Raw genomic sequence first — 20,528 nt, 5'->3', positions numbered from 1 at the left:
TAATAATTTTATTTATATAGCGCCAACATATTCCGCAGCGCTTTACAAATTATAGAGGGGACTTGTACAGACAATAGACATTACAGCATAACAGAAATACAGTTCAAAACAGATACCAGGAGGAGTGAGGGCCCTGCTCGCAAGCTTACAAACTATATATAGCTCACTATACATAACTATATATATATACAAACTTACAAACTATATATAGCTCACTATATATGTGATGATTTATTCCTCAGGATCATAAAGGATCGATACTGGATTTATAGTAGTGATGAGCACGACTGCCACAGCGCGATCTGCCGGACTCGATCAAATTTCTCCGCAAATTTGTGTTTGTATTCAATTTATTAATTGTGAATTGAATTACTTGTAAAAGGGATTTATGTTAAGGATTCCAAAAACAGATACCACAGAGACAGTGACTGGAGATAGAGATCGCCATGTGTGAAGGATTCCTTCATTATAGTGTGAGTCGAAAGTCGCTTCCTCAAGGTTCCATAGGCTTATATTAAGAAAGTAGCACTTCTCAACACAACGGTCCCTGTGTGAACCGGCAAAGAAGGAGGAGCGCTCACGTGACCTGGCAGAGGACTGGAGCAGAGCTGGAAACTGCGTATAATGGCAATCGATAAGTATATTAACGCTCTTACACTACAACATATGGGTAGCTAGACAGGATGAGAAAAAATTTTTTAAAGTGCTGAATTAAAAGTTTAAAGCGTCATTCTCAAGTTCTTAAATGGGTAAAATGTAAAACTGCTTCTAGAAATAACTTAACGCTAGATCAACTTAACTCTTATTAAAAATCCTCCCAAGATTGGCAGGATTGCTAATTCTATTGTTTGGTGCTCGTGGCCTAGATTACTGGCCACTTCTGCAGTCTTGTAGCGGTTGCTAGTCTTCGGGGCAAGGAGAGAAGCACTTACAAGAACTTTGCTGAAAAGATTGAGTCTAAAGAACTATTTGTACATATTAAGCCTTCGTCACTCCAGCTCTACTGCCCGCCCGGTGCCACATGCTCCTCCTGCTTGACTGACAGCCTTTATGCTGTGTGATTTCAGGTGTGAGTCAAGCAGGAGGAGGTGGGGAATAGAGCTGGAGTGACAAGGGCTTCAGATCTACAAATACTGTAGCTCTTTGGGCTCAATAGAATATCGGTTCAAGCGCCAATTTCTCAGTAATGGAGGAAGTGACCGACCATGTAAAGGTATTGCTGGATTTGTCTTTGAAAGAGCTCCATGCACATATAAATAGTTTGGGGTGTGAAATTCTGCTGACAGATTCCCTTTAAACACATACAGGCCACTTTATCCTGTTCGATACAAGGGACTATCCTTATCCAATCTTTTCCCATTGTTCCTCTTGCAATCTTCTCCCTCTTCCTCCAATAACATGGAAACTATAAACAATTTAAGAAATGAAGTTATATAATGTATAAAAGGAAAACAAATCTTGATTTAAAATCAAACACTCAATCATATAAAGGGATATACTGTAGAGATAAAAAATCAAGTGACATGAATCAATGAACCCAAGGTAGCTCAGCATGAAATGGTCACATCCAGGGCCGGCTCCAGGTTTTTGAGATCCCCGGACGAAAGAGTCTCAGCGGTCCCCCCCCCCCTTTTAACACATACCACGATTCATGATGCACATATACAGCAGAGAAATATAGGTATAGTACAATGCCAGATTTCACTTCTTACATGAGTGATAGCTATTGTAAATTCTACAATACCATACAGCAGAGGGGTTTTATATAAGTCAACCCCTTATATGTCAATTTTTGTGACCTACTCCCTCTTCCTCAGTTACCAGTAGGCATTTTATTGTTAGCTGAACTTGCTGCAAAGAAAAAAACTGCATGCATTGAATATGACAATTTTTTAATGGAAAACTTTTTAAAGTAAACATTAGAAAGTATTAACGTAGAACATTTGTACAAGTTAAAAATGGGTAGTATATAGCACAGCCACGTAGCATATAGCACAGCCACGTAGTATATAGCACAGCGACGTAGTATATAGCACAGCCACGTACAGTAGTATACTGTATAACACAGCCACGTAGCATATAGCACAGCCCACATAGTATAGAGCACAGCCACGTAGTATATAACACAGCCACATAGCATATAACACAGCCCATGTAGTATATAGCACAGCCACGTAGTATATACCACAGCCACGTAGCATATAGCACAGCAACGTAGTATATAGCACAGCCACATAGCATATAGCACAGCCCACATAGTATAGAGCACAGCCACGTAGTAATGTAGTATATAACACAGCCACATAGCATATAACACAGCCCACATAGTATATAGCACAGCCACGTAGTACATACCACAGCCACATAGTATATAGAACAGCCACGTAGTATACAGCACAGCCACGTAGTATATAGCACAGCCATGTAGTATATAGCACAGCCACATAGTACATAACACAGCCCACGTAGCATATAGCACAGCCCATGTAGTATATATCACAGCCCACGTAGTATATAGCACAGCCACGTAGCATAGAGCACAGCCCACATAGTATATAGCACAGCCATGTAGTATATAGCACAACCACGTAGCATATAGCACAGCCCACATAGTATATAACACAGCCCACACAGCATATAGCACAGCCATGTAGTATATAGCACAGCCCACGTAGTATATAGCACAGCCACATAGTATATAGCACATCCACATAGCATATAGCACAGCTATGTAGTATATAACACAGCCCACGTAGCATATAGCACAGCCCACGTAGTATATAACACAGCCATGTAGTATATAGCACAGCCCACATAGCATATAGCACAGCCCACATAGTATATAGCTCAGCCATGTAGTATATAGCACAGCCACATAGTATATATCACAGCCCACGTAGTATATAGCACAGCCATGTAGTATATAGCACAGCCACATAGTATATAACACAGCCCACGTAGCATATAGCACAGCCCATGTAGTATATAACACAGACACGTAGCATATAGCACAGCCATGTAGTATATAGCACTAGCACAGCCCCCCAAGAATGGCCCCACAGTCCAGTACTCACTGTTATAGTAAAAAACCTCACCTCTACTCGTGCCCGCACCATGCTGCTCCCTTCTCCTGTCTCGGTGGGTGCCGCTGCACTGCCTGGCACACAGTGAGTGCGCGGTGACATCATTGAGCACCCACAGTGTCAGAAGCAGAGCGGGGAATGATGGGAGAGGGAGCGTCAGGTGACGTTCTCTCCTCCATAATTGCCTTGAACTGTACTGGCAGACGCCGGTATAGTTCAATGCGGCGGCGGGGGAGTCGGCGCTGGCGGCAGGTGGGCCCCCTTGCCTCACAGGGGCCCCATAGCGGCTGCGTGATGTGCTGCTAGCTGAGGGTCCCTGGGGGAGCGGGGGCCCTAGGCAGCTGCCTGCCCCTACCGTCGGCCCTGAATGGGCCCCCCATCTCGCCGGCCTTGGTCACATCAAACAGATCACTCTAATCATCATGGAGGTGGTGAAACCAAACTATTCTGACGTACTCCTCTTTATACCCCGACAGATTACCATTTCACCAGAGAATGCTACAATGATTTAGAAAAGGTGAACAGAACATGGCACCAATGAGTCAGCGTCTCTGATACTAAAAATTGATGTCCGCCTTCACATGACCAATGTCGTCACCACGCCTGTGAATAATACAGGTAGTCTCAAAGAGGTGGAATTGGTATCACCCCTGCCATTATTATGGTGCCAAAGACCCATCGGATCTCATGTCCAAGGTAAACCCACAGAACATTGTTGATATAACACATTTGGAGAGCCTACCAGGGCCGTGGGGTACTCGGGCCGGGTCCGTCGGTTCTTATGGGGGATATCACAGCAGCAGTGACCCGGTCTGTGACCCTGGGAGTCCAATAAAAGGCAATTAAAGGGGAAAATAAAGTTTATAGGGGATTTGCTTGTGACACCACCTGTGGTGCTCGGCAATAGGGAAATGGCCGACGCTGCGGTTCTGGTCTACTGGGGCAAATGGTGACACAGCAGAGATGTTTTAGCTCTCCACGGAAAGAGCTAGGCCCCAGGGCAGTTAAAGAGTTAAAGTTAATGATGGTGAATTGTTATGGACCTGGTGGTTAGGCTCACACAAGACAAGCTCTGGGAAGTGGGAACTCTGCTGACCGCAACCCCTAATCCTATCACACAACTAGAAATAGCCGTGGAGCGTACCTAACAAGGCCTAGACGCCTCTTCACAGCCTAAGAGCTAACTATCCCTAGAAATAGAAAATAAAGCCTACCTTGCCTCAGAGAAATTCCCCAAAGGAAAAAGCAGCCCCCCACATATATTGACTGTGAGTAAAGATGAAAGTCACAAACACAGAAATGAAACAGGTTTCAGCAAAGAGAGGCCCGACTTACTAAACAGACTGAGGATAGGAAAGGTATCTTTGCGGTCAGCACAAAAACTACAAAAAGACCACGCAGAGTGTGCAAAAAGACCTCCGCACCGACTCACGGTGCGGAGGTGCCACTCTGCATCCCAGAGCTTCCAGCTAGCAAAACAAAATCATGATAGCAAGCTGGACCAGAAAACAATGAACAAATAATAACTAGCAGGGACGTAGCTTCTGCTGGAGTAGACAGGTCACCAGAAAGATCCAAGAGCGAACTGAACCAGTACAAGAACATTGACAGCTGGCATGGAGTAACGATCTGAGTGGAGTTAAATAGAGCAGCCAGCCAACGAATAAACTCCGTCACCTGTGGAAGGAACCTCAGAAGCAGCAGCACCACTCACAGCCACCAGAGGGAGTCCATGGACAGAACTCGCCAAAGTACCATTCATGACCATAGGAGGGAGTTCGATAACAGAATTCACAACAGTACCCCCCCTTGAGGAGGGGTCACCGAACCCTCACCAGGGCCCCCAGGCCGATCAGGACGAGCCAAATGAAAGGCACGAACTAGATCGACAGCATGAACATCAGAGGCAAAAACCCAGGAATTATCTTCCTGACCATAACCCTTCCACTTGACCAGGTACTGGAGCTTCCGTCTCGAAATACGAGAATCCAAAATCTTCTCCACCACATACTCCAACTCCCCCTCGACCAACACCGGGGCAGGAGGATCTACGGAGGGAACCATAGGCGCCACGTATCTCCGCAATAACGACCTATGGAACACATTATGGATGGCAAAAGAAGCTGGAAGGGCCAAACGAAATAACACAGGATTGAGAACTTCAGAAATCTTATACGGACCAATGAAACGAGGCTTAAACTTAGGAGAGGAAACCTTCATAGGAACATGACGAGACGACAACCAAACCAAATCCCCAACACGAAGTCGGGGACCAACACAGCGCCGGCGGTTAGCGAAACGTTGAGCCTTCTCCTGGGACAATGTCAAATTGTCCACCACATGAGTCCAAATCTGCTGCAACCTGTCCACCACCGTATCCACACCAGGACAGTCCGAAGACTCAACCTGCCCTGAAGAGAAACGAGGATGGAAACCAGAATTACAGAAAAAGGGCGAAACCAAAGTAGCCGAGCTGGCCCGATTATTAAGGGCGAACTCAGCCAAAGGCAAGAAGGACACCCAATCATCCTGACCAGCAGAAACAAAGCATCTCAGATATGTTTCCAAAGTCTGATTAATTCGTTCGGTTTGGCCATTTGTCTGAGGATGGAAAGCCGAAGAAAAAGACAAATCAATGCCCATCTTAGCACAAAAGGACCGCCAAAACCTCGAAATGAACTGGGAACCTCTGTCCGAGACGATGTTCTCCGGAATGCCATGCAAACGAACCACATGCTGGAAAAACAATGGCACCAAATCAGAGGAGGAAGGCAATTTAGACAAGGGTACCAAATGGACCATCTTAGAGAAGCGATCACAAACCACCCAAATGACCGACATCCTTTGAGAGACAGAGAGATCTGAAATAAAATCCATGGAAATATGCGTCCAGGGCCTCTTCGGGACCGGCAAGGGCAAAAGCAACCCACTGGCACGAGAATAGCAGGGCTTAGCCCGAGCACAAGTCCCACAGGACTGCACAAAAGAACGCACATCCCGTGACAAAGAAGGCCACCAAAAGGATCTAGCCACCAAATCTCTGGTACCAAAGATTCCCGGATGACCCGCTAACACCGAACAATGAACCTCAGAGATAACTCTACTAGTCCATCTATCAGGGACAAACAGTTTCTCCGCTGGACAACGGTCAGGTCTATCAGCCTGAAATTTCTGCAGCACACGCCGCAAATCAGGGGAGATGGCCAGCTGTACTGTTATGGACCTGGTGGTTAGGCTCACACAAGACAAGCTCTGGGAAGTGGGAACTCTGCTGACCGCAACCCCTAATCCTATCACACAACTAGAAATAGCCGTGGAGCGTACCTAACAAGGCCTAGACGCCTCTTCACAGCCTAAGAGCTAACTAGCCCTAGAAATAGAAAATAAAGCCTACCTTGCCTCAGAGAAATTCCCCAAAGGAAAAGGCAGCCCCCCACATATATTGACTGTGAGTAAAGATGAAAGTCACAAACACAGAAATGAAACAGGTTTCAGCAAAGAGAGGCCCGACTTACTAAACAGACTAAGGATAGGAAAGGTATCTTTGCGGTCAGCACAAAAACTACAAAAAGACCACGCAGAGTGTGCAAAAAGACCTCCGCACCGACTCACGGTGCGGAGGTGCCACTCTGCATCCCAGAGCTTCCAGCTAGCAAAACAAAATCATGATAGCAAGCTGGACCAGAAAACAATGAACAAATAATAACTAGCAGGAACTTAGCTTCTGCTGGAGTAGACAGGTCACCAGAAAGATCCAAGAGCGAACTGAACCAGTACAAGAACATTGACAGCTGGCATGGAGTAACGATCTGAGTGGAGTTAAATAGAGCAGCCAGCCAATGAATAAACTCCGTCACCTGTGGAAGGAACCTCAGAAGCAGCAGCACCACTCACAGCCACCAGAGGGAGTCCATGGACAGAACTCGCCGAAGTACCATTCATGACCACAGGAGGGAGTTCGATAACAGAATTCACAACAGTGAATGTTGTGATGCAGGGCAGGTGACGCAGTAATAATTCAGAGGACACAGCACGGTGCAGTTTCCACACTTTTACTCACAGTTCTTAAATGGAGTCCCAGCCAGGTGCTGTGTCCTCCGGGTCTGTGGTCCAGCCAGCTCTCAGGTAATTTGGGATCCATTTTGACAGAACCCCCTTCTTATGTTCCTTCCCTGGCCTTCTCACTGCGCTAGCTCCCGCCTCTCCTGCCCTAAGCCTTCACACACAGTGTCCCAAACCAGCAGCCTCGAATCTTGTCGGGCCATGTCCTTCTGGTCCCCTTGATCCTATGTAGCTGCCTTTTCAGCGAGTGTGTGTGGTTGTGGCTGTGGCACAAACAGACACCACAGTCTCCGGCTGGCTAGCTGAGCCTTGTAGTTTTCCACTAGTCTGTGGGCCGGTCCCCCACTGCAACCTGGTCCCTTCACCCAACCACAGTCAGCGTGGATACAGGCTCCATGGGTGGATTCCTCACTACCCGTGCCCCTAGGACCCCTTCTCTCTTTTCTTTCTGTCAGGAGCTTCTCTCTATCTTCCTTGTTCTCTCTTTCTGTTCTCTGGTGCTGGGACAAGCTCCTCACTGCTCAAGTCTGCAGTTGCAACTCTCTCTCACTCTCACAGTGAACTCATCTAATCACTTACTGCCTTTCCAGAGTCTTCCTGACTCCTCCCTCCTGTTTTCATGACAACTCCTCTCTACTTCTTCCACCCACACCCTCTACCTAGTTCCCTCCAGGCCTATAGTGATCTAGTGTTGGATGCTAGTGTGTGGGTCCTGGGTAGTGTCCCCTCCTTACCCGAGAGTGGAGAACCACACCTCTGGCTGAGGTGCAGTACCTATGTGGTGACTGGACCCTCAGGGGTACCACACACTGAGGATACAGTGGAAACCGCAACATTCCACAATTGGCAACAATTGCCGAGTCTCCATACATCGCACCTCCAAACAATAATGTTGCAAGAATACCTGGGGTACAAACATCAGCGCTACCCCCACAAGTGACTTCACTTGACTTGCGGGGACAGTGCTGTTTTTTGAAAGCCTGGTATTCATCTTACAAAGTGCATTGACAGTGCACTCAGTTGCCCTCTACTGATCTGAGCCAATGAGAGAGCGCACTGTCATTGTGAACACTGCGTGGTAACAGAGTAGGAATTAGCCCAGCCACTAAACCAAAGGTCACCCACGATGATTGGTTTCAGGGAAGGGGCGGGGACTTCAGCCTCTGATGACACTTGTTTGACTATACCAGCATGCACTTGGATTCTCAAACAAAGCTTCATCAAAAAGGGAGAACAAAAAAACAAAACAAAAGAAGTTACATTGTGTAGTTTGGGAAAGATAGGGATTCTTTAATTAACATATAAGAAAATAGATTAGATTATGGCATTAAATACATAGAGATTCAGGATGAAAATTCATTTGTGCTCCTCTAATATCCTAAATACATACTGAATATAGAAAAACCTAGTAATATAAAATAACACTGGAAAGTATCCCAGCTTTATCCCACAGTAAACATATACACCTGTACCCTCACCCAACATAGACACAGCAGAACTTCATCCTACGGCCGAGCACATAAATTAGGGATCAGTGAAGTATTTGGATAAATGGATTATGGCACTGATTCATCAAGAATTGTGTTTTTCCTGCCAGTCTTGATGAGGGGCAGGGTGGAATATAAGTCACTTTATTCATTATAAGACGTGCACCTTACCAAAAATGGAGTAAGATTTATGGAATAGGAACGCCACCGCGCATCATAAATTTGACGACTAGGGGGTTGCCACACCCCAGCTTTGTCAGGTCTGGGCAAAAATGATGTGAAAACCCCAAAGGTGGCAACATTTTTGCACAGCCTCACATTGCACCAAATTTTTTAGACTTTTCGGAGTTTTGTACAGCAATTGTCTGGCGTAAAAGCTTTTATGAATCCGGGCTTATTTAGTTTAAACCATTTGGGATCAAAGTATCCAACCTTCTAATTCACATCATCTCTTTCCTCTTTTAGGCCGGGATCACACATACGCGAGATACGGCCGAGTCTCGCAGGTGAAAACGCAGCTCTGGCGCCGGCACTTTGGAGCGGAGCGTGCAGCTCCGTGTATTGCTGTGCGGCTGCACGCTCCACTCCGGAGTGCCAGCGCCAGAGCTGGGTTTTCACCTGCGAGACTCGGCCGTATCTCGCGTATGTGTGATCCCGGCCTAATAAGTTTTACCCGATCTCTTCCCTCCTTTTTCCTAAAATTCATGAACATGTGAACAGCCCCATTGACTATAATGAGCACATGTTCTATGTGCGAAGACACTTCATCTGAGCAGTGGTGTTAAAAAAAAAAACAGAAAAACAATGGATAAAATTTACCTTGAGTAACATTTTCCACCTCTTTAAGGCCACGTTCACACTATCAGTATTTGGTCAGTATTTTTAACCATGAGTGGAACAATCAGAGGAAAAAATCACGTCACCACCACTTCTGTATTTTTCACCCATTCCTGGTCTTGGCTACAAATACTGATGTAAAATACTGACCAAATACTGAACGTGTGAACGTGGACTAACAATTTTTTATTTTTATTTTTTTTTACAAATGTGGTCTATTATGAGCTTGAGATCTCTTTTTTTTAAGGCACCTATCTTTTTTATGTCTTGTGGTATTCGTCGAAGGTTTTTTTTCACCAAAACATTTCAAAATGGCACACATGAATTTAGCTCAAAATACAACAGGCCTTTCTTTGTCTTCTTTTTTTGTCCTCCTTTTGCAACTTTTTAGTGCAAAATGTAGCAGGTTTCTTTATATTGTCACAAAATTAGCACAAATTATACAGATGTACATAAAATCACTTGGGGGGGGACTGGAGTAGTAGTTTCCTTGCATGAGACCGCACCTTGCCCTGCAGGTAGCATTGGTTAACTCCTTCTGTGCTGGGATCTGCTACATTAGCTGCATCTACAATGAGGTCATGAGGATCTGCTATTTATACCAGACAGGTCTTTCATTCATTGCTTGAGCGTCAGTGCAGTCACCACTGGGGTTGGGGTGTGCGCTGGCGCAGGCTAGATGGTAGTTGTAGTGACTACCTGTGATTCTATCCTCGTCAAACCAGTCTTGTCCTGTTGCCACATTTGCGTCTGGCTGCCAACTGGTGACTATTCTGGGTATGTGACTACGTCTGTTCTACCATTCTGAGGAGCGAAGTGTGAAAGCCGGTGAGACCCTTGATTACATTCTCCAGTCTAGGGTCATGTAGGATTTTGATTTGGGGTCACTGCGCATCAGATGATTGGCGGTGCACAATGGACAACACGTCTACAGGTATCTGCTGGTACCGTCACACGATCAGTAGGCATGGTGCACATGACCTATATAGTAAGAGAAGTGTGTGACTTGCCAACCGGGCACAGTTCCTAGCAGCCTCGTGCAGATGCTTCCTCGTTGGCACCACTAGCCCCTTGACACAGGAGCGAGTGGCACCAGAAAACAAGTTTAGGTCCATGCAACGGTATCCAAATGGTGCTATACTGTGTCTTTAATTTGCTGCAAATTTGACCGTATATTGACTTTTTTTCCTTTGCATTATACAACATGGTAGATGGGTGAGAAATCCTGTGTGCTGTGTTGCCAGAGGCCTAGTTATGGGCACCATGACACAAAGTTGGACTTGTTTAATAAAAAAAAAAATTAAACTAGTGCATTCCCATCAGTGTATTTATGCCTGGTTCCGGCAAATATCGTTGGAGCTAATAACTTCAGCCTCAGTCACACACCAGTTTTGACGTACGAGTGCTATCAATTCTTTTTTTATTTATTTTCCATATACAGCGTAAATGTCCGATCAAAATCGGTCGGTGAAAAAAAGAAAGGTCTGAGAGCACTTGGATGCCACGTGCACGCTCTGTTTTTCACTGACTAATAGGAGAAGGTGGAGAATTTTTATTTTTTTTCATAACCAGTGGGAAAAAAAAATAGAAAAATCACTGACATTCAGACTTTTTTTTTTTTTCTTTCGTACGTCAAAAGCAAACTGACATCTGAATGAGGTGTTAGACTGCTCGGGTACAGAAGTTGTGAGGAGAGCTGACTTGTGACGCAGCTCTGAAGTTCATCATGAAGGAGCAGATTTGGCACGAGTCTCCCCACAATCTTGGTTCAGTATAGAGAACGAGAGACTATTGCGCTGGTGATGTATTAAGCTGCCTCTGCCATCTCAGGAGGTTAGTGCCAGCTGAGGTGGCACTGACACGGCCAAATATTGAGGTGGCATAAAGTCATCTGGTTTACAGGATGAGATGACTTTCTTCCAGTAAAAACCTTTAACAATCGTTGTAGAACGTGCAGCTGTATCATGGCCGTCCCCTTCGAGTCTTCCCATGAAGTCTTGATGTATTCTCATCAGTGTTTTTTTTTTTTTTTTTGTCTGTTTCTAGATCTGAGACTTTGGATAAGAACAGCAGCCGTATTTCTTAACCCAAATTGTACCATCCCCGTTTTACTATGCAACAGAACCAGGTGAGCAAAATCATCTCTTGGGTGCGCTTTTTTTTTTTTGGGGGGGGGGGGTCCAAACACATGTAAACTGGCTATATTTTACTGATGGAATAAATAGACCCATGGTGGTGCTAACACACAAAATATACTCCTCTATGCCTGTGTAACTTCTCCATATTGCTGCTAGTGGCCCCCGCTGGTCTCCTGGCTTCTTCTCTCAGTGAGAGATATCATGGGGCTGCTGATCGGCTGCAGTGGTCACGTTCCATATGACTCTAGCTCTTTCTTTAGGCCCAAATGAAAAGTGACTGCTGTAGCTGATCAGTGGCCACCTGATGTCCCCTTACCGGTAGAGGAACCAGTGGACTGGCAGCAATATGGAGGTGAAAAGGGGTCTGGTTGGATTTGATGAATCATCCATCATGCTGCCCAGTAAATCTTCTTCTTTTCCAGGTTGAACATTCTCAGAATTGAATTCCTTTTCGATGAAATGGAAGTAAAATATCCTGGAAGAAGGTTCTATACCATGTACCATGGGACAACTGTAGACGCAGCTGAGAGTATCATCAAGGACGGATTTCAAGTTTCCGATGATGGGATGTTGGGGAAAGGAGTCTACGTTAGTAGAGATGTAGAGAAAGCATCAAGATATCCAATAAAAGTGACGCAGGCAGATCAGAAAGTGGTTTTGGAGCTTTCTGTAAGAGTGGGAAAGGTTAAGAAGATTGACAGCCAAGATCACCCAATGCGGCTCACCTGGCATGATGAAGGATACGACAGCGCTTGGGTACCTCCGGGATGTGGCATGGTGCAGAGTAACCTAGAAGAAGACTGTATTTATGAGCCTTGGAGGATTAAAGTGACCGATGTTGTCGGTGGTCCTGCTCAGCACGTCATTTATTTAAAACAGTTAATTGGCAGAAAAACCTAAAGTTCTAAAATTCTCGTGAATGTGAATGAATCATAAACTTATTCTAGGAGTTTTCTCATACTTTGTGAAAACTTTATCCTCAGGTTAGAGTTGCACTACAAAGGGAACCTGTTAACAAATATACTGCCCCATCTGCATATGCGCCGGATACAAGCAGAGTTGACTTATAATGTCAGGACAGCGTGATTCTGGAGGTGGCTGGGACCGCCCACTTGACTCTATACATCTATTGTGTGCACTACTTTATAACTTTAATGTGTCTCTTTATGCTGCAAAGCCCATGTCAGCATTTGTTTCCTTAGAAAGCTGTTACTATACAATACAACACTACTGCTCTGGGTTGCGTGAATCAGAGGTTTACATTTAAAAAAAAAAAAAAAAAAAAAACTTTTTTGATCTCCAGAAATGTTTGGTTTCAGTCCAAAATGTATGGTAGCTTAGATGACTACGTGTACAATGGCATGATTATATACTAATGCAGCGACCTCCTATATGAAGATCTCCACCCTTCGGTGGTTACAGCATGTTGGGCATTGCTCTTCTGCAACCATAGAGTCCATTAGCATTAGGCTATGATCCCATCACATTCAGGCCTCATGTTTTTGGGCTTCCTTCTGAATGCCTAAACCGGGATTTGGACAGAAGCCAGATGGAACTGTCCATTATGAAGCAGCTGCAGCCACTTTCTGTTGAGGTCTTCATTCTGGCAGTGTTTGACTTTAGAGGTCTCAAAAGTATAATTTGCCACTCATGTGTTCAGTACTACACAAAAAAATCCCTGGTGATCTCACTGGGTTTTGTTTATAAGCAGCTGACTTGTGACGACTGTGGAGAAGTGGTGTCCTCAGTAATCATATCCTCACTACCTGGAGGACACTAAAGTCATAAGACTGAGCTGGGACTAGTTTAAAAATGTCAAGTTGCCAAACTTTACACAACTTTGAGTCATGCGACATTTCAAGAAGTTTAATTCCAAACATTTCTTTGTGACGTGAATCTGGACTGAATTGTTTCATGCCTTTTCGCCATTATCCCTTCCTGTTTGTTTGTGCAGTAAAAGTTGCCGTATGTAGCTAATGTAGAATAACGCTAAAGACGGATGATTATTTATAATATAGTGATGTTTTGTTTTCTGCACATTCAGAAGTGATAACATTGTCACAGGAAAAAGTCAAGTGTTTAGGTCGAGTCTACGACAAAGCAATGGTCAATTATGTGCTGTTGGATTAGTCCTAAGGCATAATAAAGTGCTGAAACATTATGAATACGTTGCTTCAATTCTGAAAAATTTCAATATGTTTTACAAAACATTTGAAGCTTATTTGTTCTTCTACACACAACTTGGTAGCTAGCCTGGAACTACATTTTTCTTTAAGATATATTAAAGGGGTTATCCAGGACTATTTAATTTCTGTAATATAGGACTAAGAAGCAGGTCGTTTCTAACTACTTTTCTGTTGTCTGATGCCGATATCTGACAAGCATAGAATGGTCACAGACGGCTCCTGCCAGCGATACAACTGACGTTATGTCAACCAAGCAGTGGCTTCACTTCTGTTCTACTCTGTTGACAGGGTGTGACTGTCGACACCAGCAGTGGGAGCCAGCTGTCGATCAGCATGACGTTGGCAGTCATTGCCCTAATGACAAAACAGCCAAGAAAAAAAAAAGAGCTGTCTTGTTAACATGGAGCAGCTGAATCACGGGCAGGAGCGGTCAGTGACTACTTTGAGCCAACGCCAGTTAGAACAGGCAAGTAGTTTCCTGCCTGTTAGTTTTTAGGCCCATAGTAAAAGAAAAAAATAGTCCTGGATAAACCCGTAAGGACTCACTCATAAGAGCGTATACATCGGACGAGAGCTACCAGATATTTTATCAGATGGCACTGGAACCAATGTTATATACTATGGGGCAGTGCAGATCAAGGTTTGTTTGTTTTTTCTAATATCGATTTTGCATTAGAAAATAACACAGCATGCTGCAAGTAGCTCCGCAAACGGACGACATGCACCCATTCAATTCTGTGGGTGCATGGAAGTCATCGGACTGCACTCGGATAAAACCTGAGTGCAGTCTAATTTCCGTGGATTCACAGAGTAGAAAAGATGGAGACATTATGTACTCCATCTTCTCCTAACAGTGTGCTCTCATTCTCTCATCAGAGAGAAACGGCTCACACTGTGCTGACATTGGGATCGGAGTGTCATTAGCATAATCAACCCAACGCTCTCGGATGAGCTCTGATGACAGAATCTACACTCGTGTGAATGTGCCCTTAAAGGGAACCTGTCACCTGAATTTGGCGGGACCGGTTTTCGGTCATATGGGCGGAGTTTTCGGGTGTTTGATTTGATTGATGCAATCTTGCCTTGCGCAGGCGTGTACTACGGAGGACAGACAATGAACTTCAATCCAATATTGCGGCCAGCATGCAGCCAGCGGGTAAGAAAAGGGTGAATCAAACACCCGAAAACCCCGCCCCTATGACCGAAAACCGGTCCCGCCAAATTCAGGTGACAGGTTCCCTTTAAGGTTTCACTGGTTGTGTTGATGCCATTATATTCCAGAATTGCAATTTATGACTCTGATTTTACTGAACAGCAAACATGCAAAAAATAGTTTGCAATATTTACTTTTACTTTACTATCAAGAAAGAAATATGGACCAGAAAAATAGGAAATATTCAGGTCACTTGGTGGACAGGCATTGCAGTCTGTATATGTAATGTCAAAGATAACGCTTCAGTTTACAAACATCATTGGGATTCCCATAGACGTCGACCACTTTAATCCTTTGAGGATTGTAGATGCAGTCTTCCTCCTGGCCGCTCGTATTCATGCCGCAGAGTGGTGGCACCCAGGCAGTGTTATAGCCCTGCTGGTGCCACGTCTTCTGTAATGGGTGGCCATGACGGTCTATTTTCTTGACTTTGCCAACATTCACCGTTAGCATTAACACAACCTTTCTGAGATCGTTGTTCAGTGGGTATTTCATAGCCTTATATATGTCTCGGGTCACATAAACCCCCGGCCCTAACATGCCATCTTTGGATGGTCTGAATCCATGTTTGATGATCTGCTTGGCAGATGCGTACGTGGTGCCGTGAATAGTGTTGAGCATTCCGATACCGCAAGTATCGGGTATCGGCCGATATTTGCGGTATTGGAATTCCGATACCGAATTCCGATACTTCCCGCGTATCGGATACCGGAATCGGAAGTTCCCAGAATTCAAATTGAACGCAGCAGCCAATGAGGAATGAATGAAAGTGTGGGCACATCCTGTTTAGCATGGTGGGCATGTAAGTACTGGCAAGGCTGGGATTGGCTGCTGAAATGATGTCACTCTGCACTATAAAAAAGCGCTGCCGCCATTTTGCGCTCACTCTGCTGTGATTTCAGTTAGGGACAGGACGCTGTGTTCTAACTGAGGGCCAGTTGAGCTTGCTAATTGCTTTATTTTCCTTTCCAAAGGCTAATTTAGCAAAACGCTGTGTGTTCTTCACTGTTCACCTTGCTCTTGCCTTGCAGCGCTGTTTTAACAGCGTTCTGCAAGGTCTCTGTGTGTGTGTGTGTGTGCAGCTCACTCTGTAGTCTGTGTGCAGCCATATACCCGGTTGTATTCAGCTCAGGGGGGGTTCACACTGCCTCACACAGTTGTTCTTTTTTGCTCTTAGTGCAGCCTGCTGCACATTTTTTCTCAAATTTCCTATTAGTGTTTTTCCACCAGTCTCCAGCTCTATTGTGGAAAAACACTACATAGGATAACCTAGAGGGGGGTTTTAGGGCCTTGCAGCGCCGTTTACGGCTGTCTGCACGGTCTCTGTGTGAGCGCAGCTCGCCCTGTAGTCTGTGTGCAGCCATAGCCGGTTGGATTCAGCTCAGGGTGCGTTACTGCCTCATACCTTGAAAAACAATTTCCTTTTTTTCAAATAGTGCAGCCAGTTTAAAATTTGAAAAAAAAAATTCCTATTAGTGTCTTTCCACTTGTATTCAGCTAAATAGTGGAAAAACACTATATAGGATAACCTAGAGGAGGGTTTTTTGGCCTTGCAGCGCCGTTTACGGCTGTCTGCACGGTCTCCGTGTGAGCCCAGCTCGCCCTGTAGTCTGTGTGCAGCCATAGCCGGTTGGATTCAGCTCAGGGTTCGTTACTGGCTCATACCTTGAGAAAAATTTTCCTTTTTTTTCAAATAGTGCAGCCTGTTTAAAATTTGAAAAAAAAAAAATCCTATAAGTGTCTTTCCACTCGTATCCAGCTAAATAGTGGAAAAACACTATATAGGATAACCTAGAGGTTTTTTTTTGGGCCTTGCAGCGCCGTTTACGGCTGTCTACACGGTCTCTGTGTGAGCGCAGCTCGCCCTGTAGTCTGTGTGCAGCCATAGCCGGTTGGATTCAGCTCAGGGTGCGTTACTGCCTCATACCTTGAAAAACAATTTCCTTTTTTTCAAATAGTGCAGCCAGTTTAAAATTTGAAAAAAAAAATTCCTATTAGTGTCTTTCCACTTGTATCCAGCTAAATAGTGGAAAAACACTATATAGGATAACCTAGAGGAGGGTTTTTTGGCCTTGCAGCGCCGTTTACGGCTGTCTGCACGGTCTCCGTGTGATTTAAACTAGCTCTGTAGCCCGATCTGCACCAAAAAAAAAGTTAAGTTGTGTTTGGTGAACTTAACACTTGTGTAGGCCACATTTGAAAAATAATAAAGTTTAGTCCACAATTTACAACATTAGTGTTTCTTACACCTGTTAGGAGGAGCATTACAGGAATAAGCACACTAAGGCCTTAGTACTTTTCTGCTTATCTTTATCTGTCAACCAAGATGAAGAGGGCAGGGAGTAAGGCACGTGGGCGTGGGCGCGGAGCAGGGAGAGGAGCAGGGAGAGGACGTGGTGATTCTGTGCCTGCTGCGGGCGCCGGTGACTCGTCGTCACTCAGTTTCAGCAGGGAACAGTCCTTCATGCGCAGCTTTGTCGGAGAGCGCCGTGCACCGCTGCTGCGTGAAGACCAAATTGAAGCCGTTGTCGGGTGGATGGCAGCTAACGCCTCGGCATCGACTTCAGTTAGTGCCACATCCTCTCAGGCACAGAGCACTGGAGAGCAGCCATCTGTCTCTTCACCACCTGCCAAATTGGCCAGGCAGTCAGAGAGCCCAGGACAGGAGCCGTCTCTACTTCTGTTCTCTGAATCTCTTGGCTTGGAAACAGGGGGCCAGCCAAGCAGCATTGGAGAAATGGAAGAAGAGGCAGTGTGCAGTGATGCCCAACACCTTTTTCTCTCTGACTCTGAAGAGGCAGGTGGGCCAGTGCCTCCGGTGACCACAGCGCAGTACGCATCTGATGATGAAACTCAGGTGCCGCTTTCTCGTGCGTACTGTGCTGCTGAGACTACCCAGGAGGAGCAGTTGGTGGCAGAGGGTAGTGGAGATGATGAGGTCCTTGACCCATCGTGGCGTGAGGAACAGGAAGGTGGTGGGAGCAGCTCAGAGGAAGAGCTTCCTCTTACGGGCCAAAGAGGGAGAGGGAGGGGGAAGACTGCGGAGCCTGTAGCCTCCACTTTGGCACCCGTTAGGAGCCTGTCTCTTTCCAAAGCCAAAAAGGGCGCTCCCAAGACTTGCAGTGCCTGGTCCTTTTTTGACACAGTTGCAGATGACATTTGTTTTGTCAAATGCAAGCTGTGTCATCATAAAGTAAAAAGAGGGAAAAATGTCAGCAACCTCAATACCACAAATATGTGGAAACATGTGCGGACCAGGCACGCGGTGGAGTTACAGAAACACACTGAAGATGTAGGCCAACCAACAGCGGCAGCTACCACCTCTTCAGCTCGTGTTGCCTCTTCCTCCAGCTCACGCACAGCTGGTTTGGCTTCCTCCCAGAGACCTTGTGTAATTCCACCCACAGCACCACCTTCCCAGTCATCCTCACACTCCCAGTCTACTCTACAGCCATCGGTAGTACAGGCATGGGAGAAAAGGCGGGCATTCTCGGCCAACCACCCCCGAGCACAGGCTCTGAATGCAGGCATTGCCAAACTGTTGTCCCTGGAAATGCTCTCGTTCAGGCTGGTGGAGACTGACAGCTTCCGTGACTTGATGGCATTGGCAGTCCCACAGTACAAGGTGCCCAGCCGCTTTTACTTCAGCAGGCAGGCTGTCCCTGCCCTGCACAGGCATGTTGAGGCAAACATAAAACATGCGCTACTGAACGCCGTCAGTAGCAAGGTCCACCTCACCACCGATGCGTGGACCAGTCAGCATGGACAGGGGCGATATGTTTCCCTCACTGCCCATTGGGTTAATGTTGTTGAGCCAGGTACAGATCGTGCGAGTGGCGCAGGACGTGTCCTGCCCACTCCAAGGATTGCAGGAATCCAGTCTGTACGCATCGACTCCTCCTCTTACACCAGTTCCTCTGATTCCTCTCTGCAGGATCCGTCACAGTCCAGCCCCACATGGACCCGTGAACGTTTACCTATGACCGACATGAGCACAGCCGTGGCCAAACGTCAGCAGGCCGTCTTGAAACTAGTTTCATTGGGGCATCGAAGCCACACAGCGCAGGAGCTCTGGAATGCCATCAAGCAGGAGAGCGATGTGTGGTTACTGCCAGCGAATCTCCAGCCAGGCATGGTAGTGTGTGACAATGGCTGAAATCTGGTGGCAGCTTTGGCCCTTGGCAACCTCACTCACATCCCATGTCTGGCACATGTGCTCAATTTGGTTGTGCAGAGTTTTCTGAGGGACTATCCGGATCTTGATGCCCTGCTGCACAAGGTCCGCCTAGAGTGTGCTCACTTGCGGCGTTCCAGCTTGGCCAGATCCCGCATTGCTGCTCTGCAGCGCAGATTCCGCCTTCCGGAACACCGCATCATATGTGACCTACCTACCCGGTGGAATTCCACGTTACATATGTTGGAGCGGTTGTGTGAGCAGCAGCAAGCAGTTATTGAGTACCAGCTGCATCAGGCGCAAAGAAGTCGCAGTCAGCGCCGATCAGACTTCACAACCACAGAGTGGGCCACTCTGAAGGACGTCTGCCAGGTTTTGCGTCCTTTTGATTATTCCACGCGGATGGCAAGTGCAGATGATGCACTAGTCAGCATGACTGTCCCCCTTATCTGCCTGCTTCAGCAAACTTTGCAAGGGTTAAGGGATGATGTGGTGGAAGAGGTGGAGGATGAGGAGTCACCTTTTCCATCAGCTTCTGGAGAGTCAGCGCCACGTGGTTCCTCACAAAGGGGTACGCAGGGGCCAATTTGTGAGGAGGATGAGGAGGAGTCAATGGACGAGGAAGAGCTCCGTCCAGAGGAGGGAGCGACACAATTGTCCAGTGGTCAGTGTGTACAGCGAGGGTGGGGTGATGACGAGCGGGCAGAGATCATGTCTCAAGCAGGGGACAGCGTTTCTGGGCCGGTTGGCACTCTGCAGCACATGGTGGATTTTATGCTGCAGTGCCTGAGAAATGACCGCCGCATCGACCACATTCTCAACATGCCTGATTATTGGGTGTTCACCCTCCTCGATCCTCGCTACCGGGACAACGTCCAAAACCTCATCCCTGCGTTGACCCGGGAACGTAAATTGCGGGAGTACCACGACACACTGGTGAATTCCATCATCTTCTCCTGTCCAACTGAGAGGAGTGCTGCTAGTGCTTTACAAAGCAGCTCAGTGCGTCGAGGCAGTGGGGGAGGCTCTGCCCAAAGAGGGAGCAGAAGCAGTGCCTCTGCCCAAGGCAAGCCGAGTATGGCACAACTCTGGCACACTTTTGTGTGCCCGCCCCAAATGTCTACACCATCACCGGCGGCTCCAGTCAGCAGGAGGCAACGGTTCCGTCAGATGGTGACAGACTACATGGCTTGCCCTCTTACTGTACTCCCCGACGGCTCTTCCCCGTTCAAGTTTTGGGTCTCTAAGCTGGATACATGGCCAGAGCTAAGTCAGTATGCATTGGAGGTGCTGGCTTGCCCTGCGGCTAGTGTCTTATCGGAACGTGTCTTTAGTGCCGCAGGTGGTG

General features: G+C 46.4%; 1 protein-coding gene across 1 annotated transcript in view; it reads right to left on the bottom strand.

Moving 5' to 3' along the window:
- Nucleotides 1-20,528, bottom strand: part of LOC138652258 (uncharacterized) — a 114,341-nt gene that overhangs the window by 54,810 nt on the left and 39,003 nt on the right. The window contains exon 3 of the mRNA XM_069743025.1: nt 15,246-15,539. Within this exon, the coding sequence (XP_069599126.1) occupies nt 15,246-15,539 (294 nt within the window). The remainder of the gene's footprint in view (nt 1-15,245; nt 15,540-20,528) is intronic.

Source organism: Ranitomeya imitator, chromosome 10 (genome assembly GCF_032444005.1).
Source record: "Ranitomeya imitator isolate aRanImi1 chromosome 10, aRanImi1.pri, whole genome shotgun sequence".
NCBI classification, from domain to species: domain Eukaryota; kingdom Metazoa; phylum Chordata; class Amphibia; order Anura; family Dendrobatidae; genus Ranitomeya; species Ranitomeya imitator.
The sequence above is the reverse complement of the archived record's forward strand: the minus strand, read 5'-3'. Positions and strand labels throughout refer to the sequence as shown.